Here is a 22,246-nt window from a genome sequence, read left to right on the forward strand (position 1 = left end):
TAAAGATAGAAAAAAAGATATATTATTACATTTTCAATGTTCTTTCCACAGTCTTGATAAATGTTAAACTAATCATAAAATTGTGCCTGCCTCTGAAGAGTGTATTAGTACTACAACCAGATCAACAGTATACTATCCAACCAGTGACTCATTTCTTATGATCAGATTCTGCTCATTTCATACTACACCAAGCTAGGGAAATGTTTGAGTCATTGCATTATGTAGTAATATTGTATCTAGAAAATATCTATACCCTTAATATTTCCTTATATAGTTTGCAAAATTATAGACATGATTTATTTCTATGAATATGGTCAATATTATACTACCACTATACCTTTTCTTTAGAATTTGGAATTTCTTTGCCCAGCTTCGGTTAATTTGTTCAACTTCGTTTTTAAGACTGAAATAAAAAAACCCACAAAATGTTAAAATATTTATAGAGTTAAATGAATGTCTTAAAAATTCTGGCCGATACCTTTGTATGTGTTGCTTCTCTTGACCTTCCAATACCTTCAGCTTCTCAATTTCAGCAAGTAATGCTCTTTTTTCTGCTTCCTTCTCAGGTGCAAAATATATTGCAAAAAGTTAAGTAATGTATTATTTATTTTCTATGCTTAATGTACAAAAAAATACAAAGTTTTACTGTTGGTATTGACACTTCTAGTTTTGGCTGTTACGGTATGGAAACTAGGTGTTTAAAGGAATTAATAACCATAGTACAAAACTTTATAACTCTAGTCATTGTTTCAAAGCCAATCCAGGTCTGGAGTGACTGAGAATCATTACAATTTCACAGCTTTTTGGAGGGCTATCTAATAAAGATGGCAGCACAGACAAGTAAAGCGTAACTTTTGTCATGCATATCATATTTGTCTAAGGCCAATCCTACTGATATCAATGGCAAAATTTCTATTGCCTTGAATGGAAGCAGGATCAAGACCTTTGATTATAAATTCTTATGGGCAAGGACCATCCATGCCTTTTGGCAGAGAGCATACAGTCTAGTGATTAGAACATAGAACTGAATTCATGGTTCTCAGCTCTGTTACTGATTCTTTGTGTAACTTGGACCTTAGCCCTTCTGTGCCTCATTTTTTCCATCTGTAGTACAAATATAATCATACTTCTCTCACAGGAGATTAATGAATGTCTGTAAAGTGGTGCAAAATCCTTGAATGAAAGTCACTATAGAAATGAAAATTATTATTTTTACCATAGTAACTAAAAGTTTAACAAGCAATGGTTCTGAATAGTCCATAGACTGGTATCAAAGGACAAGAAATCTACATAAAATATTTACAGAGAACTTGTTGGATTTTAATAATAAAAACAACACCTTGTAACTAGGACTCTTCTTCTGTTGCTGCTTGTGATATCCCTTTTGTGATTCTCTGCTCTCATAAGGCACTGTAATTTCACTTCCACTTTTCACTTTCTCCTTCATTTTTTTTGTATCTTTTTCTTGCAATGATGGAATCTGACAATCAAAGAATCAGTGGTGATTATGTACACTAGGAAAAACAGTTTTACTCTTATGGTCATTTTAATCCACAGGAGTTAAGAAAACAAGTTAGGAAAATGACATTGTAGCATAATAATTACTTCAGCTACTGTACTTCAAATAAGGACAATACCACCGGGTGTTTCAAAATAATAAAATATGCCCAAATTAAGTTACCTCAGTGATTCCACTCTCACACACACTTAGCAAAATTTATATTTATTAGTATTATATCTGCAAATTAAACATTTTACTAAGTGTAAATCTGGCAAAACAAAGGCGATATTGTTTTAAAAAAATTCTAAGGGGCTAAATTTATCCCTGTTATATCTCTATTGAAGTCTACACTAGAGATGAATCTGGTCCACTGACTATATTATCTGTCCTATTTCAACTGAACTTTCAACTTTGCTGAAGCATATTGTATTGAATGCTGGCCCTCTCCACTTAAAGCCAGCCATTTGTTTTTTCAGCTGCTGACACATTCCACTTTCTCTGGAGGACACATTCTGATCTCTATGTGGCCAGTTCACTGATAGGGGAAAACACCAGACAGTTAAAGGATAGTTGGAGGTGAAGATACATTGCCGTATCAGACCTTTTTAAATAAAGACAAGCAGTTTAATCCACATCCTGTGAAAACTGCAAATTAAATTCATTGTAAAGATTAATTATAATATTATAAAAATGACAGCATACCAGTCACAGGTCCTAATTCTCTCCCACATTGATTTTACACTGGTGTAACTCCCTTAATTTCAATGAAGCTGCACTGGGGAAAATGAGAAATCTGTGACAGGAGAATCGGGCTTACCCTAACTTTATACACATTGGGCCAGATCTTGGGACATGCTATAGTGGTGTAAGGCAGTTATAAAGCCATTAGATTTGCTCCCCCTCCCCAGAGGTTTTCTACAGATGAATCCTCATCATTTGGAGTAAAGCCATTGTAAAAGTTCCTACAGCAATTCCCTTCCCAGCCGCTGCACTAGGAAGGCATGGCTGGGAAAAAAAGGGGCATAGCCAGAGAATCTCCATATCCTGATAATCTCCAGTTACCAGAAGGGCACCTTGAGGAACTGGTGGGCATTGTAGAATTCCAGCTCATTATGGCACTCAAAGAACTGAAGCACACCAACAACTATCATGGGGGGAAAGAAAGGCAAAAACATAGATAAAGTTTACATGCAGTACCAAAGAACACGACTTGCTAGGAAATTCTGACCTTATAAATTACTCGAACTTCTCACAGTTCTCTTTTAAAGTGATCTGTTCCCTCCTTTCCCATATTTTAATTCATAACCACCTATCTTATGTGGTCATCTATCCCTTCTGGTGTTTTGATGTTATCTCTCCTGATTAGAGCTGGCAGACATGTGGGATTTTCGGTTCACAGGAAATTTAACTTTTTTGAAATTTAGTTTTGTTCTGAATCAGAATTAATCAAAACAAATTTAAAAATTTCCTGTGACCTGGAAATCCTGAAAAATATCTTTTCGGAAACAATGACACATGGTCTTTCCAATAGGAAGTCTGTTCCCTGCACCTAGGGTGACCAGATAGCAAGGGTAATAGGCACCTATATAAGAAAAAGCCACAAATATCGGGACTGTCCCTATAAAATCAGGACATCTGGTCACCCTACCTGCACCTGCTGAGTAAAACTGATATTATTGTCAGTTTCATGGCTGCTTGCCCAAGAGTTGGAAGCCCTGGACTTCTTGCCCAGGGCAGTCCGCAAAGCAGGGATGCCTGGGAACTACAGATCCTGGGAGCTTATTCCAGGACTTCCAGGGTCCTAGATTCATGGCAGGAAGCATTGTAAGTCCTTAGATCCCCAGATTAACTTGGGCTCTCAACACTTCCTGACTCCCTTTTGCAGGGTTGGGAGCTGAGTCCATGTTAAAGTCGGAGCTCCCATGCCTCCCAAGTTCCATGGCATGGAGTCTGGAAGCTCTGGCGTGGCTGCCTGCTACAGAGTTGCAGACCCTGGAAGACTGGGATTTCTGGCCTTTAGGCTGCCTCAGAGCCACAGATCCTGGAAGATCTAGCAGCTTGATGAGCTGGCAGGGTTTCATGAAGGTTCCATCATAACCCAGCCTTTGATTCACCAAAAATTCATCAAACCCAAGATGCTATTGCAAAACATTTTGAGTTCAACAAACTGGCATTTTCCAATGATACTCTGTTTCATCGAAAAATTTATGACCAACTCTACTCCTGACCTTATTTGTCCACTTAAGTCTTTACCTTCAAATCTCTGCATCATAGCCACTCTCCTTTTGGCCAAAGATGATTGCAGTGAACCTCTCTGAAACATGTGAAAACCAATACTAAACTGGTCAGAAGTATGAGTTTTGAATGGTGTGTGAAATCCGTTCCCCTCTCCAAGGATCCCTCTGGATGACTAAAGAATAATGGTAACTCTGGAAGGGTTGGGCCAAAATCCAGTTGGACCAAAAAGGTGATGATTGCATTGTTGGAACTCAAGGGTATAGACTGCTGCTTGGAAAATTCAAATTGTATTTAACAACATTTAACTTTAAATACATCTGACAGAAATAAGAAAGAAATTATGTTGCATTACAGACAAGACTGACAATTATTCTAAGAAGCATTGGCATTTAATGCAACCATTTGCAGTATTATTGCCTTCTCATTTAGTTTCCCAAAAGTCATAAATTTATAATTATTTATTATTGTCAGACACATCCCTCATTCCAAAAAGACTAGCTAAACGTTATGCACACCTTAGTGAGGCTGAAACTAATACAAGTTTCTGCTCCCCTACTGAAAGATTCAACTAAACATTGGCTAGCAGTTTGAAAGTTCTAAATGACCATCTTGCCATTATCTTCTTCATTCTACTCAGTTAGTGTGGCCCAAAAGCTCTCAGGTGCCTTCAAGGTGTTGTTTTTTGTTTGTTTTTTATTAATGCTCAGAGAAGGATTAGTGATGGCATATCCCTTAACCATAAGTCATTTGAATATTCTTCACTGGGAGCTCTCAACAACCACACTTGGCACACATCTGGTCTTTGGATAGCCTAGGCACATGACCATCTTATGATAACATGATACTTGCTCACAAGTGGGTCAGACCCTTGCTTGAGGGCATTAGGATCCAGGCAATATAGGTTTATATGAACAGCACAAGGGCCATATGTTTTATGGGAAATCCTTTCTCTGTATCAACAGAGAAGTATTGGGAACACATATCTCTATACATTTGTCTATTTATACAAACCTTTATGTAGTTAGAATTGTGAGGGCATATTGCTTCACATGTATAAAACTGTTTTCAGAAATACCAGATTTTATTAAAACATGTTTATTTTGATAGCTGTTTTCCATCTGTGCTCCCTCAGTATTTAGCGGAGAAAGTCATTCATAGCTATCAGTTTAGTATTGTTACAATATCTCAGTACTGTAGGCAACATATGGAGACACTGAACCTTCCTCTAAAGCTTGCTAATAAAGTCTATCTTCTCCTGGAAATCTAAATGCCCACTGACAAGGGTCACAAGATTTAACTCCAATAAGGGAATTTGACTTATCAGGAACAAAAAACAAAAAAAATTCCTGCTCTTCCACAACAGGACGGTATAAGAACACTGCATATCAACCTGCCGGTTACTATCACACTCCTGTTTCAGGAAAGAAATTTCATATATTTCAGGTAAATAGTCACAAACCCCACAACCTTTAGCAACTGAAGTGTGACCAAAGGTATTGTAAGGTTCAGTAACTGAAGTTTTACACAGACAGAGAGACAGACAGACATCACTCTTGTTCTACTTACTGCAGCAATAAACCTAGCTTTTAGGTGTTAGATGTAACCTACAAGAAGGTGAGAAGAAGAAAAGACAAGAAAGAGCATGCTGCAACCCGAGTTTTCTTGTAACACAAAAGAAACTATTATTATTAATAACTCTTTGAATTATTGTAGCACTAAGGAACCCTAGTCTTGACCAGCACTCCATTGTGCTAGGTGCTGTACAAACACTGAACAACAAGACAGTCTCTGCCCCAAAGGGCTTACAAAACTTGGATTATTTTCCTCCTAAAAAAGCAAGGCTTTAAACATGACTTGCTCTGTCTACACTAGTTGCAAAATCCTGTTTAAAACTGTTGGTTAAAAAATATTAGCTTTTAAAACATGACCAGTTTTCAGTCTAGAGAAGCTCTCCAATCCTTTAAAAGATTCAAGGATTCACTTGAACTGCTGCCTGAACAGCCACCAGGGCTAGAAGATAGTTGGCAGTGTCTTCAACTATATCCTGTATGTCAGAGAGCTTTAGAGGAACAGGTCTACTTTTTAACTTACATAGAATAGTACCATAAATACCAGCAATAGTGATCTGGGTTGGAGTCTCCCCATTTTGAGAATTTCAGAAATGACTCCCTTTCCCCCAATAGAGTCTTTTCTCATGACAGCCTTGAAGAATATTATGCTTATTCTGACCAACATTTTTAAACCTGGGTTCCTAAAATTTAGAAACTTAAATGTGGATTTAGGAGCCTAATGCAGTCATGGTGTTTAAGGCCACAAGGGACCATCAGATCATCTAGTCTGACCTTCTGCATATTGCAGGCCACCCACACCACCTAGCACCCACACATTAGCCCAACAACTAAAATTAAACCGAAGTCTGACAGCCCACAGAAGACTAGACTATTATGTGCCACAAACAGAGAATAGGAAGGACTGAGGTACAACAATGTCCAAGGCCCCGACAAATGGCAGGGAAATAATTAAGTGAGATATACCCCAATAATTCTGGCAAAGGACCAACACCTGTCATAATAAAAGTGGCCCGATCTTCAGGCATGTTATGTACCTACAGCTTCAACTGACTTCCAATATGATAGGTATCAAAAATGGCTCTGTGATAAATTCAGGTGAGATCACACATAGAATACCACATTCATTTCTTGTCTCTTTAGGATCAGCAAGATCTGACGAACATGAGGGAATCCAGCAAATAGAAACAAAAAAAAAAATGTATGAAGGAGGTAGTGAGGGAAATAATTTATCAGGAAGGATTAAAAGCTAAAAATTACATGACTACAGCGCTATAGGATACTAGTGTACAATACTTGAAGAGTACAAACATGAAGGAGATCGGGCAACTATTCAGGGCAGTATTAGGGTGTAATTAGGAGTTATGGGATGAAAAGGAAAATGTTGGGTGAATAGAAGGAAATTTTACTGAGAGTGAGAAGCATTAGGCATTGAAATAGTCTCTCAGGGGAATAGGAGGAAGCCCCATTGCTGGAGACATTTATTCTACTCTGTTCAGTTTCTTGTATCACACCCATCACCATATTTCTGAGTATGAGTTCTGTCCTAAATGGACAAAACATTAGAAAATATTCTGTAGGGAAAAATCTTGCATTAGCAAGGAAGATGAATGATCTAACAAGTCTTTCCATCTCTGACTTATGCTTCCATAATAATGCTATTCCTTATATTCATTACCAGTCAGTGCAGTACATGATTTTCAGTAAAAGTAATTAGCCTAGAAGGTATCACTGTAACACAGGTATCCTATTATTTTCAGTATCTTCCTCAATAACAAAGCAGATTTTCTTGTGTAAATATAATCCCTCTATATACACACATAAATCTTTAGAAAACCTCTTAAATGAATGCAGGTGTCCAGTGCTCTATCTACAGAACAAATTATTCATCTAAATCGGTGTTACAATATAAACACTGAGCAAAATGTGAGCTAATATTGTGTGTGTTTAACATTAATTGTAGTCTGTTTTCTTTAAATTTATTGAATGTACTATAGTGTATAGCCTACACCCCACCTCAAAAACTAACCAAACAGAAAACCTCAGATACTGCTGCTTACTGTTTTATTCATGAAAGGGCAGACTGCATCTTGAATGCAGTGACCTGGGAGCAGTTAAGAGCCTCTCTTATATATGAGGCCAGTGAGGAGGGGTCAGGGCCATGGACCTGCCTTCTTCTTGGCCTATAGGCTTGTTCAGTGAAGTGCAGAGACGGTAACTGCCCAGCCCTTGTGTGGAGTATACGGGGGTGGAGAATTCATGCATCCTCCCTTCTCTTATACAAAAAGAAAAGGAGTACTTGTGGCACCTTAGAGACTAACCAATTTATTTGAGCATGAGCTTTCGTGAGCTACAGCTCACTTCATCGGATCATCCGATGAAGTGAGCTGTAGCTCACGAAAGCTCATGCTCAAATAAATTGGTTAGTCTCTAAGGTGCCACAAGTACTCCTTTTCTTTTTGTGAATACAGACTAACACAGCTGTTACTCTGAAACTTCTCTTATACAGTTACTCAAGGGTCACTTACAATACAGCCCTAAGGGGGATCAATTTTTAATTCAGTAAATTAAAATTTGGGGTTCTTACTCTGTTCTGAATGATAGCCAGATGAAGGGCTACAGGAATTCATTAATATGTAATCAGCAGGAGTACAGCCTGAGAATCATAGAATCATAGAATATCAGGGTTGGAAGGGACCCCAGAAGGTCATCTAGTCCAACCCCCTGCTCAAAGCAGGACCAATTCCCAGTTAAATCATCCCAGCCAGGGCTTTGTCAAGCCTGACCTTAAAAACCTCTAAGGAAGGAGATTCTACCACCTCCCTAGGTAACTCATTCCAGTGTTTCACCACCCTCTTAGTGAAAAAGTTTTTCCTAATATCCAATCTAAACCTCCCCCACTGCAACTTGAGACCATTACTCCTCGTTCTGTCATCTGCTACCATTGAGAACAGTCTAGAACCATCCTCTTTGGAACCCCCTTTCAGGTAGTTGAAAGCAGCTATCAAATCCCCCCTCATTCTTCTCTTCTGCAGGCTAAACAATCCCAGCTCCCTCAGCCTCTCCTCATAAGTCATGTGTTCCAGTCCCCTAATCATTTTTGTTGCCCTTCGCTGGACTCTCTCCAATTTATCCACATCCTTCTTGAAGTTGGGGCCCAAAACTGGACACAGTACTCCAGATGAGGCCTCACCAATGTCGAATAGAGGGGAACGATCACGTCCCTCGATCTGCTCGCTATGCCCCTACTTATACATCCCAAAATGCCATTGGCCTTCTTGGCAACAAGGGCACACTGCTGACTCATATCCAGCTTCTCGTCCACTGTCACCCCTAGGTCCTTTTCCGCAGAACTGCTGCCTAGCCATTCGGTCCCTCGTCTGTAGCTGTGCATTGGGTTCTTCCGTCCTAAGTGCAGGACCCTGCACTTATCCTTATTGAACCTCATCAGATTCCTTTTGGCCCAATCTTCCAATTGGTCTAGGTCCTTCTGTATCCTATCCCTCCCCTCCAGCGTATCTACCACTCCTCCCAGTTTAGTATCATCCGCAAATTTGCTGAGAGTGCAATCCACACCATCCTCCAGATCATTTATGAAGATATTGAATAAAACCGGCCCCAGGACCGACCCTTGGGGCACTCCACTTGATACCGGCTGCCAACTAGACATGGAGCCATTGATCACTACCCGTTGAGCCCGACAATCTAGCCAGCTTTCTACCCACCTTATAGTGCATTCATCCAGCCCATACTTCCTTAACTTGGTGACAAGAATACTATGGGAGACCGTGTCAAAAGCTTTGCTAAAGTCAAGAAACAATACATCCACTGCTTTCCCTTCATCCACAGAACCAGTAATCTCATCATAAAAGGCGATTAGATTAGTCAGGCATGACCTTCCCTTGGTGAATCCATGCTGGCTGTTCCTGATCACTTTCCTCTCATGCAAGTGCTTCAGGATTGATTCTTTGAGGACCTGCTCCATGATTTTTCCAGGGACTGAGGTGAGGCTGACTGGCCTGTAGTTCCCAGGATCCTCCTTCTTCCCTTTTTTAAAGATTGGCACTACATTAGCCTTTTTCCAGTCATCTGGGACTTCCCCGGTTCGCCACGAGTTTTCAAAGATAATGGCCAGTGGCTCTGCAATCACAGCCGCCAATTCCTTCAGCACTCTCGGATGCAACTCGTCCGGCCCCATGGACTTGTGCACGTCCAGCTTTTCTAAATAGTCACCTAACCACCTCTATCTCCACAGAGGGCTGGCCATCTCTTCTGCATTTTGTGATGCCCAGCGCAGCAGTCTGGGAGCTGACCTTGTTAGTGAAAACAGAGGCAAAAAAAGCATTGAGTACATTAGCTTTTTCCACATCCTCTGTCACTAGGTTGCCTCCCTCATTCAGTAAGGGGCCCACACATTCCTTGGCTTTCTTCTTGTTGCCAACATACCTGAAGAAACCCTTCTTGTTACTCTTGACATCTCTGGCTAGCTGCAGCTCCAGGTGCGATTTGGCCCTCCTGATAACATTCCTACATGCCCGAGCAATATTTTTATACTCTTCCCTGGTCATATGTCCAACCTTCCACTTCTTGTAAGCTTCTTTTTTATGTTTAAGATCCGCTAGGATTTCACCATTAAGCCAAGCTGGTCGCCTGCCATATTTACTATTCTTTCGACTCATCGGGATGGTTTGTCCCTGTAACCTCAACAGGGATTCCTTGAAATACAGCCAGCTCTCCTGGACTCCTTTCCCCTTCAAGTTAGTCCCCCAGGGGATCCTGGCCATCCGTTCCCTGAGGGAGTCGAAGTCTGCTTTCCTGAAGTCCAGGGTCCGTATCCTGCTGCTTACCTTTCTTCCCTGCGTCAGGATCCTGAACTCAACCAACTCATGGTCACTGCCTCCCAGATTCCCATCCACTTTTGCTTCCCCCACTAATTCTACCCGATTTGTGAGCAGCAGGTCAAGAAAAGCGCCCCCCCTAGTTGGCTCCTCTAGCACTTGTGCCAGGAAATTGACCCCTACGCTTTCCAAAAACTTCCTGGATTGTCTATGCACCGCTGTATTGCTCTCCCAGCAGATATCAGGAAAATTAAAGTCACCCATGAGAATCAGGGCATGCGATCTAGTAGCTTCCGTGAGCTGCCGGAAGAAAGTCTCATCCACCTCATCCCCCTGGTCCGGTGGTCTATAGCAGACTCCCACCACTACATCACTCTTGTTGCACACACTTCTAAACTTAATCCAGAGACACTCAGGTTTTTCTGCAGTTTCGTACCGGAGCTCTGAGCAGTCATACTGCTCCCTTACATACAGTGCTACTCCCCCACCTTTTCTGCCCTGCCTGTCCTTCCTGAACAGTTTATAACCATCCATGACAGTACTCCAGTCATGTGAGTTATCCCACCAAGTCTCTGTTATTCCGATCACGTCATAGTTCCTTGACATCACCAGGACTAATGGAAACATGGTGGAATGACAACTACTATGAATATAACTCTAGAACAGCGGCGGCTCCATCCTCTTCCTGGTGAGGAGGCTGAGGTGGGCTAGTCAGAAAATTGCAGGGACGGGCTGCGGTATACATCTTGTGGGCACACATGCTTTTTTACTCCCAAACGATACGCACTTAAATGTGTGTTTTATCTATGTTATCCTCAAAAGGAGAATAAAAATATATACTGACAGATCGGTTTTAAACTTCATCTATGGTAACACACTGGGGCAACATTTATTCACAGAAAATCAATAGGAAAAAAACCTAAGCCAATAAATAAATAAACAAACTTATAATGCTAATAATAACAATAATAACAATAAATAAATACAGACTTCTGGAAATAAATAAAATAATAACTATAATAATAATACAAGTGTGTGTAACAGAAAGTATGCGTGTTGGGGGGAGTGTGAGGGAGAATGCGTGCGTGTGTGTGTGTTGGGGAGTGTGTGAGGAAGACTGTGCGTGTACGACACAGACTGTGTGTGTGGGAGTGTGTGTGAGAGAGAGAGAGAGTGTGTGTGTGTGTTTCGGGGAGTCTGTGAAAGAGAAGTGTGGGTGTTGGGGCAAGTATGTGAGAGAGACTGTGTTTGTGTATGACAGTGTGTGTGTGTTAGGGGTGTGTATGGGATACAGTGTGTGTGTATGTGAGAGAGAGTGTGTCTGTTGGGGGAATGTGTGTGTGAGACTGTGTGTTGGGAGAATGTGCGTGTGAGACAGTGTGTGTGTGTGGGGGATACTGTGTGTGTATGTGTGACAGAATGTGTGTGTATTGGGGGAGTGTGTGTATAAGACTGTGTGTGTACTGTGCCTGAGTGTGTCAGCGTGATGTCTCTGTAAGCTGAGCACTCAGGAGCCTGAACACTTGATCAGTACAGCAGGAGCTGCAGCTCCCACTCCTGAATCAGAGGCACCAGCATAGACAGGCTCCATGTCCCCCACGCCAGCTGAGACTCACTTGGACACAGCCACCTCAAGCATCAGGCAAGCTCCCCCCGTGCCCTGCCAGCCATGGATCAACTTCCCAAAGAAGGGGAGACTGATTCGGCGGCAGGAGCTGGGTGGCAAGAGAGCAGCAGCTGCTGGCCGGGTGCCCAGATCTGGGAGGGGTGGCTACAGAGGGGCTAAGACAAATTTTGGAGTGGCTACAACCACCGCAAGCCCTGCCCCTGCTCTAGAAATAAAGCAAATAGTAGATGAGGTGGTGGAACAGCATTGCATTTGTCAACACCACACAAGCAAGGATAAAAGAAGGCAGAGCAGAAACACGGAGAGACAAAACACTAAGTATACAACTAGAAAGAACAGATAGAACAAAGGACTCCTTGGTAGAGGCTGCTGCAGCCCACCAAACCTGGGCAAAGAGTAATGAAAATAGGCCTGATGGTACTAGGGGAATGATTGTAATAATGAGCTCTTTCAACTATCTTGACATAGGCTGGATATTCACACACAGTAGGGTCTTAGCAATGATTCCATAGATAATGCTTTTTCAAACACAAAAATGAACAGGAAAATTCAGAACAAACTTAACTTTAGTGAACTATGAGAAAATACTAAATGAACTGAGAGAAAACTACACACTTCAGAGGACCACTGATGACAACAGAATATTTGACATTATATGGGACTAAAGGGAAACTGAAATGGTCATTTTAAAAGGTTCTAATTTTAACAGGATGAAAGATGAAATCTTAAAGTACAGTTCTATTCACCAATGTCACTTTTCATAAAAGTGAAGATTACGGTGAGCAAGTAGAAAGTCTTGATTTTTTTTAAATACTATTTTTAAACATTTTAGACCCCCCTCGCCACAACTGGCCATCTTTTTTTTTTTTTTCCAGCCTGAAGCCCGGCCCCTGCTCAGACAAGCCTGGACGATACTGGAAAAGGTTTGCTGGTATAGCTATACCAATATACTGACAAATCCTCCTAGTGTAGCTACAGCTTACATTGGCAAACGAGTGCTTTTATTGATAGAGCTTAAAGCAGTTCCCCGATAAAGATACGCTGTTCTGGCAGAAGCACTTGTTTGTCAGTATAATTATCGACGGTAGGGCTTCTGGCAATACAGAACTGTCCCACACACAAAAAACCCCCACAATACTACTACACCAGCAAAGCTTCTCATGTAGGCCTGGCCTTAGATTTGTACATCATCATCAGGACACAAGTCCAGCAGAGGCTGGAAGTTTGGTCAGTCTGGGGAATAGAGGGAGAAATGCTCCCATCCCAAAAATATGGTGTAGGAGAGGGGAAAGAAGGGGAGTGTGCTGGAGAGTTTAGCAGGCCTATTACTACGAACCTAGACCTGAGTGATGAGCTTTCTACTGTCACTCACAGTTGTCTGTAGAGCTAAGTGTCCTCCACTGTGATCCCCTCTAGCAGCCTTTCGATCTTCCTCCATGGCCTTGTCTACACTGCGGGGGGAGATCGATCTAAGTTACGCAACGTCAGCTACATGAATAACGTAGCTGAAGTCAACGTACTTAGATCTACTTACTGTGGGGTCCACACTATGCTATGTCAAAGGGAGATGCTCTCCCATCGACTCCCCTTGCACCTCTCATTCAGGTGGAGTACATGAGTTGACAGGAGAGCGATCTGCGGTCTATTTAGAGGGTCTTCACTAGCCTGCTAAATTGACCGCCAATGCATCGATTGCCACACATAGATCCACTGATAAGTGTAGAGAAGCCCTAAGAGGGAGGAGAGAGGAGACAAGGTCAATAAATCCCCATGTCCAGAGCAGGAAATTTACTCACTCCATCCTGGAAAGAGAAGTCCTAGGCAAGAGAACTCACAGATCATACTATACATAAAAAGAAAAGGAGTACTTGTGGCACCTTAGAGACTAACACATTTATTTGAGCATAAGCTTTCGTGAGCTACAGCTCACTTGCATCCGATGAAGTGAGCTGTAGCTCATGAAAGCTTATGCTCAAATAAATTTGTTAGTCTCTAAGGTGCCACAAGTACTCCTTTTCTTTTTGCAGATACAGACTAACACAGCTGCTACTCTGAAACATATTATACGTGATGCTTCTGAACACAGGCCTGCAAAGGGCCAGATACTGCATTCATAGCACATGCAAAATTCCCACTGACTTCAACCCTCAGTGATTTCAGTGGTAGTTTTGAATTCACAAGGAATGCAGTATCAGATTCAAAGTTTTTTTCAAGATGGCAGCAATGATTTTGTGGGAAAGTATAAAAGGATACTCTTAGGCATAGTTGGCCAGACTTTGGACGTGATTTTTACATTGGTATTGGAAATTAGGTGTTGGATTTTAAACCTATGGCATGGCTGACCATTATCTCCAATACGTTGGGGCTCAACTCCCATATCAGGATGAGAAACTTCTTTTAATGGTCCACCCCTGGAGATTAATGGAACTAGAAAAGTTCCAGAGAGCTCCGAGGAAAAAATCTTGCTGCTCCAACAGAACATGCTCTTGATGACGTGGTAGGCATTATAATAATCTTTTTTCCTCCACCATTGGTGGGGTGATCCTTTGGCATCATTCTCACAGGTCACCATGAGTTTACAGATGACAAATGAAGTGAAAGAAAAGATGGCTGGAGCACTTGGGGTGGATATGCTGTGGCTGACTGGTTGCAGCATAAAGATTTTTAAATGTCTACTTTGACTCTGTGTGTGGGGGGGAGGGGTGCGGCAAAGAAAAAGTTTCTTCCTCTAACATAGCATCTGTAAAATCTCAGTCAGCAGGTTTGCTTTGGGTGGTCGACAGTATGGTACATCCAAACTGTTTTAGCTTCTTAGTAGCTGGTCTGAAGCCCTCCTCCTGAGAGGAAATTGCTTGTTATTTGTGGACGAGATTGATCAGATTAGGGTTGGGGTGTCTGCTTCCATGGTGGCAGAGCAAGTGTTGATGGAGCAAGGGCCTCATCTCCTCTGCTTGACTTTCAGCAACTGATGCTCATTGAAGTTATGGAAGGGTTGAGAGAACTTTGTTCCATAACCTATGTTTTGGATCCATCTCCTTGCTGGCTGGTGAAGGCCAGTGAGGAAGTACTTGATTGTGGAGATTGTCAACACCTCTCTTGGAGAGAGCAGACTGCCTACTGCTTTGAAGGAAGCATTAGTGCAGCATTTGCTCAAGAAGTCATTGCCTGACAATGGCAATCTATTTAATTATTAACCAGTATGAAATCTTTCCTTCTTGAGTAAGATTATGGAGAAGGCTGTCATGAGACAACTCTTATAGCATCTAGATGCCTTTGATCTCCTTGAACATTGTCAGTCTGAGTCTAGACATGGCTTTGTCACAGAGATTGCACTGAATGACAACCTTCTCCTGGCAATGGATGAAAATCAGATGTTCATTATTATCAGTCATCTTCGATACAGTTGACTATGTGGTGCTGTTGATTAATCTGTGGACTTGGTGGGAGGGGACAGGGCTACTCTTCAGTGGCTTCATCCTTCCTCTTGGAAAGATCTCAATGGCTAGTTGCTCCTCTTCCCAAAGAGCTCTCAAGCACAGGATCCTACAGAATATCATTCTGTCTCCTCTCCTGTTCAACATGTATATGAGGCAGTTAGGAGGGTTAGCAAGGAACCATGGGGTTTGGTGCTTTCAGTATGCTGATGGCACCTTATTGTATGTATCTATCTGATCCCACTTGGACAATATAGGTCAGCACCTCAGTTAATTTCTAAATGAATCTGAATCATGGATGAAAGAGAGCTGGGTGAAACTTAACTCACACAAGACTGAGGTGATAATGGTGGGTTGGGGGAAAAAGCCAGAGGAGATGGCAAAGGTTATATGACTCCCTTGGATTGAGGGATTATGTTGGCCTTTAGTTAGATGGATTTGCAATTTAGGAGTAATTTTAGACCCCTAGCTGTTGTTTTATGATCATACCACAGCAATAATATAGTCAGCTTTTTGCCATCTGCATCTGGCTAGGAGGCTGATGTCACAGTTAGAGGGCTAGTTGCTAGACCACTCTGGTCTCTCTGAACACACCAGGTGTTAGGACTCATAACTCTACTTCTCCTGGAGTGAATCATATGATTCTCCCACTCTTAGAAAGGGCCCTGGGTTTCAAACTGTGGATCCAGTGTGGTTACCTTAGCAGGTCTGACTGATTTTGGCACCTTTGGGAGTTTATGTCCAATGGTATGTACAGTGAGCAGCCAGCCTTCTCAATCCAAACAATTGTTTACACTAAACAGTAGGACCAAAGCAAAAAAGGATTTTAAACACAAACAGTCTATATGCACATCTATCTTATCTTAAGGCTTACCACCCCCCCGTGTTGGAAGTCTATGAAGGCCTAACTTTTTCAGACCATCTGGTGTGTGCATGTTCAACCTTTCTTTCTGGATGTGGACCATGTTGTTATTCATGCTTTTGTTACCTCACGATTAAACAATTGCATGATGCACTACATGGGGCTGTGCTTTAATACTATTTGGGACTGAAGCTGGTACAAAATGCAATGGCTTGCTTACTGTGTGAGGCATCATGCTGGGTGCACATGACTCCAGTGCTCCAGGATCTGCACTGGTTTCCCATTGGGCTTTCTGCATAGAATTTATGGTGTTAGTTACAATCCATAAAATCCTAAAGGGTTTGGGACTAGCCCACCTGAGGGATCAACTTTCTGCCCATGTCATATTGCCACAGTTGTCGTCACTACCTGCATTTGAGCTGGATCCCTCTCATTATAAAAGAGAAGGAGTAGCCAACGGGGCATTCTCTGTAGGCTCCAGGACACTGAATCTTGCTCCCCCTTGGTCTGAAATAGTCCAGATTTGGTGACCTTCCGAGCATGCTGCAAAAAACATCTATTTGATCAGATTTTCTGAGAGGGCTGAGGGTAGGCTTCTCAGAATGAAAAGGTGGAAAGGAGTTTTTGTAAGTGGCAGGTTGGCTGAGTACCTGTTGAAACAATTACTGTAATGCTACTGGGGTTTCATTGTATGATTAACTGTGTATTAGGGCACCAAGAACTTTGAATAGGTGTCTTATTATTATAGAAATCTAAATAATAATTAAAGAAATACTTGAATAAAGGCATTCTGTCACTGCAACTCGCTCATGACCTGATATACCTCCATGCTTGTAATGTTTTATTTGAGATATACTTAAAGATAGCAAACACCAAACTCAACAATATACTGTATTTTATGTATTAATAGCAACAAATCCTGCTTTGAAGTATTTTATAAACTTCAGTTTGCTGGTAATGTTTCTGTCCTTCCTTTCAGACCTGCCTCAACTTCAGTTTATCTCACCATGTGTGCTGTTCCCACCAAATGCCATGGATTTCCAAATATAAAGTATGATTAATAAGTTACACCAAATAACTGTTGTAAGAAATACAGCTTCGAAAAAGTTAAGGTGATTAATACATCGATTTAGACATTAACTTCTAAGCACTTGCTTGCTATGTGCTATTATTTGAAGTTTTAGGAAGATCAAGAATTACAGCAAACTTTAGTCAAACAAAACCTTTGTCTATCCTAAATTCAGTATGTCTTTAGACATGATGAAACAAAAGATAAATCTTTTGTTCATTAAGAGGTGTCTAGTTTTTTTCTTGCAGATATTAAACAAAGTTCTCTGAAACGTTAAGGAAGACCACAAGTGGAAGAATTTTGTTTGGCTGAAACAAAAAGACATTTTTTTCTAAAAAACCAAAACTTTGAATAACAGTATTATTCATTTACAGTCCAAAAGGCCAAACAAGTTAGCATGAGTCTCACTATACAGTCAGACTCACTATACACTCTTTGGTGAAGAGCGGAAATGAATGAGATGTACAGAAGATGGTTCAAAAACATCAACTTTAAACATAGTTACTTTCAGATTTCTTCTGTTAGATTAGGTTCTTTGTTTCCTCCCTACAGTTAGGTTGAATAGTTCAAATTACTAATCTTAGCAGGTTATGGAGTCATACTTGCCAACCATCCCTATTTAGGAGAGACAGTCAATTTTTAGAAAAATATTAACCATTTTTCACTAAAAAACCCCTTTTAAAATAACATATTAATAGAGCCAGAAGATATGTGTATTTCTTTCTCAGTATGTACCTCTATTTATAACAAGTACGATGTGGGATTTATTATAATGGCCAGCCTGGAGATAGTGAACAAGACTTATGTATGAGATACCATACCTTCCCTCTCTACATTCACCTAGCTGTAATTACACAGGAAGGTGTCTACCTCATGGAAAGAGGAAGAAAAACGAAGGGAGCCAGCCAATGATCAGGACTGAGATCGCCAGTTCATTTCATGCAGACTACCAGGGAGTCATCAGAGAGTAACTGCTTTCAGTAACTATGCTGACATGAACCAAATTAAAACTGGTGACCCTAAAGGTGGGTGGTACCATATCCCTATAGTAAATCCCTGAGCCATACAGTCCCTCAGTGAGGACTGGTAATGTGCTGATGATTTAATAGTTTCACAGAAATCTTTGATTACATTTTAGTTTTATTAATAAAGCAGGCTTGAATTTTATTTTTGTAAGGTTGGTTGGGAATCTGGATGCATAAAGTGAATGAGGATTTTTTTCTGGAGAAATGTTGGCATTGGCTCAACAAAAAGAGGGAGAAGGGTATGCTGAGTATAACAGCCTGAACATCAAGAAGATTAGATAACAATTTAATTTTCTCACATCACATGCTCATTACACCTTCGTGTAAACAGGTGGAGTCGTGTATTCTGTGACCCCTTTATCTCATTCCAAATAAAAACTACACATGCAAAAGGTTACAAAAAAAAATCATTCTTTGCAAGGACTGCAAAGTTTAAGGGTTCTGACAGCCATCACATTTACTTGACAATGGGCCAGGTTTTTCAAGGTATTTAGAAACATAAAGATGCAGATAGTGAGATTTTTAATAGACCTAGGTGCCTAATTTTTGGTGTGCTTTTGAAAATCCCACTGTCTGCATGTTTAGGTGCCTAAATATCTTGAAAAATCTGCCCATATATTCTTAGCCTCCCTCCCCCCCGCCCCAAACACAAAAAACCCTCACATCGGTCAGTATTTTTCTCTTCGGTCAATAAATCCTAATATTCACCTCAAGAGAGTCAACAGTTACTTAATTTTTTAACTTATGCTTTGAGTACGGATAGGTCCACTGTAGTAAGATTAGTTAATATATTTTAACTGTTAATTAACAGATTTATCTCAGATTTATAGATTTATTTTACAAGATGGACATTGTTATTGTTTGAAAGTTGGGAACAAATGCTATGCGCAAATTTGAAACTGTCATAGAGCCATAAAATTTAAGGCCAGAGGGGACAATCAGATCATCTAGTCTGACCTCCTGTATATCACAGGTCACCAACACCACTCAGCACTCAAACACTAAACTCAACAATTGAAATTAGATCTGGGTATTACAGCCCACAGGAGACTAAACTACTATGTGCCACAGGCAGAGAATAGGGGAGACAGATGTAATCATTAATGTTGCATATTCCTATTAGTATAAAGAAAATTTGGAGTATACCCATAATAAAAAAGAAATCTCATTATTTAGATTCTTTCAGTTATTTTTAAAGTGCCTATTTACACAGCAATTTGGCAAACCAAGGTATGAATCTACAGCACACCAGTTTGCACACATAGTAATGTCCCATGTGGAAACTGCTCAAGCACACGGAGGGTACATCTACACTGTGATAAAAGACCCACAGCACAGCTGCAGCTGGTCTGAGTCAGCTGACCCAGCCTCTGAGACTTGGTGCTGTAGGTTTTTTATCACAATTTAGACATACCCTAAAAGTCCTGGAATATGGTTTAGCTTACAACTACCTGCCACCCAGTAACCTGCAGCGTAGAAAGGCCCTGTAAGTGTTAGACAGGGTGATAGGCCCAAATTAGGAACATAAGAACATAAGAATGGCCATATTGGGTCAGACCATCTAGTCCAATATCTTGTCTTCCGACAGTGGCCAATGCCTGGTGCCCGAGAGGAAATGAACAGAACAGATAATCATCAAGTGATCCATTTCCTGTTGCCCATTCCCAGCTTCTGGCAAACACAAGCTAGGAACACTCTTCTTGCCCATCTTGGCTAATAGCCATTGATGGACCTACCCTCCATGAATTTATCTAGTTCTTTTTTTAATCCTGTTATAGTCTTGGCCTTCACTACATCCTCTGGCAAAGAGTTCCACAGGTTGACTGTGTGTTGTATGAAAAAATACTTCCTTTTGTTTGTTTTCAACCTGCTGCCTATTAATTTCATTTGGTGACCCCTAGTTCTTGTGTTATGAGGCATAAATAACACTTCCTTATTTACTTTCTCCACACCAGTCATGATTTTATAGACCTCAATCATATCCCCCCTTAGTCATCTCTGTTCCAAGCTGAAAAGTCCCAGTCTTATTAATCTCTCATCATACGGAAGTCATTCCATACCCCTAATAATTTTTGTTGCCCTTTTCTGAACCTTTTCCAATTCCAGTATATCTTTTTTGAGCTGGGGTGACCATATCTGCACACCGTATTCAAGATGATATTTTGTGATTCTATGACACTGTGATTCTGTGTGGGCGTACCATGGATTTATATAGAGCAATATGATATTTTCTGTCTTATTATCTATCCCTTTCTTAATGATGCCCAACATTCTGTTTGCTTTTTTGACTGCCGCTGCACACTGAGTAGATGTTTTCAGAGAAGTACCCACAATGACTCCAAGATCTCCTTCTTGAGTGGCAACAGCTAATTTAGATCCCATCATTTTATACATATAGTTGGGATTATGTTTCCCAATGTGCATTACTTTGCATTTATCAACACTGAATTTCATCTGCAATTTTGTTGTCCAGTCATCCAGTTTTGAGAGATCGTTTTGTAGCTCTTCACAATCTGCCTGGGACTTAACTATCTTGAGTAGTTTTGCATATTGAGTAGTTTTCTGATGTTCTTACGTTCAGATTGCTTTATTAGGGCTGCCACATTTCAGCTGGACAACAACTGAACTATGCTTAGTTGCGAGTTCCTCCTACCAAACCTCACTACCATGACTAAGAATAGTGAGAGTCCATATTCATTACAAAGGGAGAGTGAGTAGAAGAGAGGACTGAGTCAATTAGATATGTTATCTACAGCCATGTGGATGACAAGCAGAAAGTAACAAAGAGAGGAGAGTTAAACAAAATGGTATTGGTTTAGTTATCAGTGAAGTGTAGGGAAAGTAACCACTGGAGGTAGAAAAAGTCTGATAAGGCAAATATATTACAGGTACAGTGTATATGGTGTATTTCATAGTATCATATAATTAACTGAAGTATATGCTCCATCTAGGAAGTAAAATGAACATACCTTTTTCTGTGGTTCAGTTAACTTCTTTTCCACTTTTGTCTCAGTGTCTTTTTGTTCTTTGAGCTGTTAAAATGAATGACAAAAAAGCTGAGCAAAAGTACAGACACAAACATTTATAAAATGTAATACAGAGAGGATGAGGGAGACATTATTAATTTAATATTGTACTTCTTTGAACAATGACAATTAAAATTCTGACATTTCCAGAAATATTGCAAAAATATACATCTTTCATAAGTAATTACTAATTCTTTAAAAAATGAAATGCAGCTTTATCCAGGTTCAAAGCAAAATGTATTGGTGCTTTGATCTATTACACTGAAAATTTGTTTTCATAGTTTACTGCCTTTGAATAGGACTATATGGGAGACTTAATTATTGCTCACAATTTTTCTTGGAAAGATATGCTTGATATAAACTCTGACTGGTCAAAAGATTTCAAAACAGCAGCAGCTACTTGACTTACACTGAACAATAGCAAAAAACAATAGTTTTAGTATTGTTGCATGGTATTTCTTATAAAATTGCATGGCTAAATAAGAGGAAAACAAATTTATATTTATAAATGATGGAACCAAACTGAATTTTGGTATAATTGTCAAATTGGAAGAAAGTAAAGAAGGACATTTAAATTAGTACTTTCCACTTGAAATTATTTCCAGAACTTTGCAACTGATTCAGTTTTGTATACTAGCTTCTTTTCAGTATTAAATCTGTCAGTATTTACCACAGTAGGAAAAGTTAGTTTATACTGTATTTCTCAACTTTTTGTTATTAGTTATAATAAAAAGGCCAAAAGATGTAAAATCCAGAAATGACTATATTTATCTATGTCATAATCTTCATGTAATTATTTTACAATAATTTTAGTAGAGCTTATAGCAGAAATTATTTGAAAGTATAAAAGCTTTAAAGAACTTATGTCCAGTGTTCTGCTGTATCATTCATTTCTCCAGGACTGATCTTTAGTTACTAATCACATTTACATTCAATATTCAAAACATCCCCTCCCAAAAAGACACTATATAATTTGAGGATTTCTGCCTTTCCACACACACATACACACACACACACCCCACCACTTTAATTTCCTCCCTCTCTATCAGTCACATTGT

General features: G+C 40.2%; 1 protein-coding gene across 10 annotated transcripts in view; it reads right to left on the bottom strand.

Moving 5' to 3' along the window:
• Positions 1–22,246, bottom strand: part of C2H10orf67 (chromosome 2 C10orf67 homolog) — a 154,525-nt gene that overhangs the window by 62,540 nt on the left and 69,739 nt on the right. For 9 of the 10 annotated variants that reach the window (XR_012157581.1, XR_012157577.1, XR_012157579.1 and 6 more), the window contains 3 exons: positions 21,132–21,194; positions 1,340–1,480; positions 338–558 (listed from right to left, as the gene is read on the bottom strand). Coding sequence is in view for 5 of the 10 variants with exons in the window: in XM_073334241.1 (XP_073190342.1) it covers positions 338–558; positions 1,340–1,480; positions 21,132–21,194 (425 nt within the window). In the remaining 5 variants the exon portion in view is untranslated. The remainder of the gene's footprint in view (positions 1–337; positions 559–1,339; positions 1,481–21,131; positions 21,195–22,246) is intronic. The other variant, XM_073334239.1, reaches the window with a different exon arrangement.

This window comes from Lepidochelys kempii, chromosome 2 (assembly GCF_965140265.1).
Source record: "Lepidochelys kempii isolate rLepKem1 chromosome 2, rLepKem1.hap2, whole genome shotgun sequence".
Classification (NCBI taxonomy): domain Eukaryota; kingdom Metazoa; phylum Chordata; order Testudines; family Cheloniidae; genus Lepidochelys; species Lepidochelys kempii.